General features: G+C 35.8%; 1 protein-coding gene across 1 annotated transcript in view; it reads right to left on the reverse strand.

Moving 5' to 3' along the window:
- Nucleotides 1–4,418, reverse strand: part of LOC107620274 (probable WRKY transcription factor 20) — a 6,476-nt gene extending 2,058 nt beyond the window's left edge. The window contains exons 1-5 of the mRNA XM_016322487.2: nucleotides 3,819–4,418; nucleotides 2,215–2,394; nucleotides 1,347–1,896; nucleotides 783–948; nucleotides 545–703 (exon numbers count right to left, since the gene is read on the reverse strand). Of these exons, the coding sequence (XP_016177973.1) occupies nucleotides 545–703; nucleotides 783–948; nucleotides 1,347–1,896; nucleotides 2,215–2,394; nucleotides 3,819–4,082 (1,319 nt within the window). The 5' untranslated portion in view covers nucleotides 4,083–4,418. The remainder of the gene's footprint in view (nucleotides 1–544; nucleotides 704–782; nucleotides 949–1,346; nucleotides 1,897–2,214; nucleotides 2,395–3,818) is intronic.

Below are 4,885 nucleotides of genomic sequence, written 5' to 3' on the forward strand. Positions count from 1 at the left end.
CTTCTTACTGGGGTTTGCTCAAGTCTTCTCTACACCAAATTTAGCCACCAAAAAGCAGAGTTCTATCGTTCTACACTAGGTGCTATCCCAACATCTGAAAACTGTTAGATCAACACACTAAGTTTTATGGTATCTGAGATCAGATCCTCATCAACCACAACTTGTAAGTATCTTTTTGCAGTATTCAAGTAAACTAAATTATAGAAGTTCTGCCAGTTAAACCAAAAAGCATTTCAAGTAACTTTTAGCTGAAATAGGATAGGAAGTTCTTAATTTGAAATTCTAGACACCAAAATTTTGGCTCAACAAAGAGAAAGAAATTCCAATTCCCAATCCTTGCTTAAGCTCATGTTAGGTTTTAGAATATGTACCATTATATAATGCAACATACAACTGTTTGCTATACTAGAACCACAAAGCATCATCAACCTTGCAAAATACTGCAATAATATATATGAAATAACAAAAAGGGATTGACGAAGGACACATTTTAAATAGTTTATGATCAATTTAGCTTCAATTGTATCATCAACGTAGGAAATACCTAGGATTTGGATTGCCTCTCACAACCTTCTGCCCATACTTACGCCAACGGTATCCATCATCCAATATATCAACCTCACTCAGAGTTTGTACAACAACCCTTGGCTCCCGGATAGGCTTAACTACAGGAGTGATATCAGCACATCCAAGATCCATTTTTCTGCTCAAAACAAAACTTACAATCAGCAAGGAAACACGTTAAGCAGAAAAGCCTAGAGTTTTGGTCTAAATTGTCAAACCTTCGTTTGGAGAAAGGATCATCATCATCGAGCTCATCATTAATCTTATTTGATGCAAGCCCTGCACCCTCTGGACTATCAACACTTGCTGCTCCAGGTGACAGCTCTGGAGTACTGCCGGGCTCGGCAACATGAGAGACCTGGCCATATATATTGGATACCTTGTCTACAATTCAAAAAAAAAAAAAAAAAAAAAAGAGGGGGGAGGGGTCAGGTCCATATGATATTAAAGGGAAAAAACTCCTCTGAAGTCAGGAGATTGGTAAAGTGATGAAGTGAGGAACTAATCACTATTGAATTTGTAATTTTCATCATGTGAACTCTACTATCTTAATTTAAGAGTAATTAATTCCTCACTTAACCATTTTACCAATCTCCTCAATTTAGAGGAGTTTGATCAGAAATTAAAATAGCAAACTAGTTTAATCAAAGGGTAAAAAAAAAATCCAGATTTAAATTCACTATCGAAGGGCATGTAATACATGGGGCAGGGTGCCACATTATTTACTTAAAAAATAATTAACAACAAACTTGCATCAATGAGAAGCTTCTAGCCTGCATTACCATCTCGACCAGCAAAAGAAACCTTATCAGATCTCTCATCTTGCATTGACATAATACTTCCAGCAGAGTATCGGCGGTTTGGTTGAGGTTTAGGATGATCATGTGTTCCCTTGTAAATTATCTCAGTGATTTGCCCATCATGAGAACGTTCAAATAGTTTCTTCACTTCACAGTTGGGATGTGTACATTTGTAATAACTTCGTGGAAATTCACTTCCTTTAACAAGTTTTTGCCCATATTTTCTCCAGTTATATCCGTCATCAGATACTCTGTCAGATGCAACCGGAAGTCCATTGCTCTTACTCTCAACTTGTGATGCTTGAAGCCCACCGGCTGTGCTGCCCCCGTGGTTAAATTCATCCATATCGACTTCAACATGAGAACTAGCTCCTGAACTAACCATTTGAACAGGTGATGATAGACTTAATTCATTTGAAGTTACTGCTATCTCACTTTTAACTGATGGTGACGAGGGGAAACATGGGGCTTTTCCTTGAACATCTATTTGAGTAGATTTTTCATTTACATGGTTGTTGAAATCCGCATTAACCTTAAAAATAAGTTCATAGTACAAAGTAAGCACTTGCAACCAGAAATCTTCAAAACAGTAGTATTGAGACATGAACTACAAATCTGTTTCCAACTAACTCTTCAACCAAAACAATGAAAAAAAAAATGGTTAAGATGGTGAAAGACTTAAGGAATTTATTTAGATTGGCATCACTAATGAGTAACAGCAAGATATTTAATTAATCATGATATATTGATAACATAGAACACGTTATGATAAACAAACAACAATGCTTAGCTCGTGTCCACATTATCAATAAGATATCCCCAGTTTTAGTAACATCAAGTAATTCATTACCATATTTGATCTATTGTGTGCTTTGAACTCAAAGAAGCTCGATGTTCTGTCATCAACAGTACTGGTATTAAAGCATACAGTGGTTACAGGAAATGTAGTAGATACAGCAGCAGAAGTCACAGAACCATGCCCTGTTTGATGAAGCTTAGAAAGGGAACCTGTAGTTGGTGAAGGTTCAACCTGCAAGGCATACAAAAACTATTATTACCTACAGCCCCCTGTCTGCGGCAATTGCAGAATTAAGACTAATCATAAAAATCAAATACAGAAATTAGTATATACTAAAAAAAATGAGTCATCAGCTAAACAAAGCAAAAGCAAGGGAAAAAGAAGAAAAGAACAACACCACTAAGTTTCCGAATACCTGGGAAGCCTTAAGCCTAAGACCCTAAACACTACTCAATGGATCAAGCATACCAGTAACAACAATAGACAATATAAATTTGTTGGAGTCAACTCCACAATGGAGCATATTTGTCAGCTGCATACACAAAAAGACCCAACTACAATTGACCATAAGTGAAATTCATAAGTTTCTCCTCATGACATCCGCTTATTGTTTGTTGGTGTCTCTAGGACAAAAGACAGCACACTACATCATCTATGCAAGTTATTTATACACACAAATCAGGAAACCCATTCTCACATGAATCTTGCAAAGGATTCTGCACAAATTATGACCGTCCAGATAATTAACATCCAGCAATCATGTGCAGATACAAAAGAAAAGAAAAATCTTGATACACAATCTTTGTGACATATATATGCGGTTGTTCCATATACATAAATGGCAAAAGAAAGGAGTTATCAAAAACTAAAATAAAGGAAAAGGGGTAACATCAATACCAAAAAAAGAGACTCATGATGTGAAAAAACAGCACCCACACTAAAAAAATGAAGAAAATAAATAAAAAAGAGAGATAATGTTTAGTGATTGATAGTTTCCTAATTGAAAGTCATATTCCAAGAGAATACCGTACTGAGCATAAAGCAACGAATACATAATTCTATAAGAGCAAGTATCAGAATCTCACGGTCCCGAAAACACAAACTAACCATATAATAAAATCTACAAAGTGAAACAGAACACAGAAACGGGCCCAATTCAAAATGTCACCAGATTAGACAAGTATAAGCACTAACACTGGAATTTCGAATATTTATTTTCGTGAAACAAACAGCATCTTCAACTCATCAACAATTAAATCACATCACTTAAGAGCCCCCAAAAAAAAATTAAAAAGATATTCCTAAGAAAGAATAATAAATAGCCCAGAGATGCTGCGTTTGGATGGTGAGAGCATTTTGCAAGAAAATTATAGAGAAATAAACATATTTTAGGTATGCCACTCACACTGAGTAAACTTCACTTAGGTCAAGTTAAGAAAATGCCATCTCTGACCAAATTGAGTAGAAAATTATAAATCAACTAAAGAGGGGGAAAAATACATTTCATTAATGAATTCACTTAAATCTTTTTTTTCTCCCTAATTCGTTTACTGATAAACCGGTTACATAAAAAAAACTTAACCTTCACCATCTACTATGCCAAAAACAAAACCCTAGAAAAAAAGAAGAAGAATAAGAAGCGAAGCTTCACTGACCTTCATGTTGGAAAGCAGCACCGGAGATTCGAGAAATGACGTCGGACTGAGTCCCGGAGGAATCGTGACGCACGGGGACCTCGAGATCGGGAGCTTTGCCGGAGACATCAGCTTGTACCTTGCACCCCCGGCGTTGGCGGAAGATGTGGCTCCGGCATCAGGCTGTGGAAAAGATCGATTCGGATCCTCCGATTGCAATTCCGCGGCGTTGCCGGAACTGCTTTGCCGGAGCTCTGTGAGTGAGTTTTCTTGGGCGGAGTCCATTGTGGTGGAGAGAGAAAGAGAGAGTGTGTTTTTGTTTGTGTTTGGGATTTCAGTACTCGAGTCAAAGAAGGACGAAAGGAGGCAAAAGCGGAAGGGCAAAATGGTAACTACGTAAGAGAGCGTCTCTCTGGGTTGTGTTTTTGGTGCGTGCTTTTTGTGTGTGTGTTTTTGAAGGTTCTGTCAGAGAGTGAAACGCAGTTGACTTGTAACATTGGATCTCTCTGTTCCGTGTTAGTAGCTTGTGTTCCTGTGAGGCTGTGACTCTGTTCTGTCTAAATAGCTTGTCATTTTAAACGCTGCCTGTGCTTCGCAGCTGTGCTGTGTTATACAAAACTACCAACAAAGAGTTCATGGTCAAATGTGATGAATTCATTTGTTTAATTTGTATGTATCAATAGTTGTAAAATATTGTGTTCAGCTAAATCTGTTCTCATTTATGCAATACATAGGTGATAATATATAATTAGATGTGCATATAAAATTTTGACTATATATCATGATTAAATTTTTAATTTAAGATTTTTTTTACTAAAAAAAAATATTTTAGTTCATACATAAATCTTCTATTTTTTTTAAGCTATACAAACTTGCTACAATATAGTAAAATGTCTCTTTTTCTCGAAATAAATCTGTTTATTTTTTAATCTGAAAATATTTCTATCAATAAAAAAGTTTTTTTTTAAAGTATTTTTTTCTAAATCTAAATAGATTTACACCATCATACTAAAAATAACCATAAAAAAACCAAACGCATCATAAAAAGAGAGTAAAACATTATAAGAGGATTATTAAAATTGAACCCA

The sequence above is a fragment of the Arachis ipaensis genome, chromosome B01, assembly GCF_000816755.2.
Source record: "Arachis ipaensis cultivar K30076 chromosome B01, Araip1.1, whole genome shotgun sequence".
Taxonomy (NCBI): domain Eukaryota; kingdom Viridiplantae; phylum Streptophyta; class Magnoliopsida; order Fabales; family Fabaceae; genus Arachis; species Arachis ipaensis.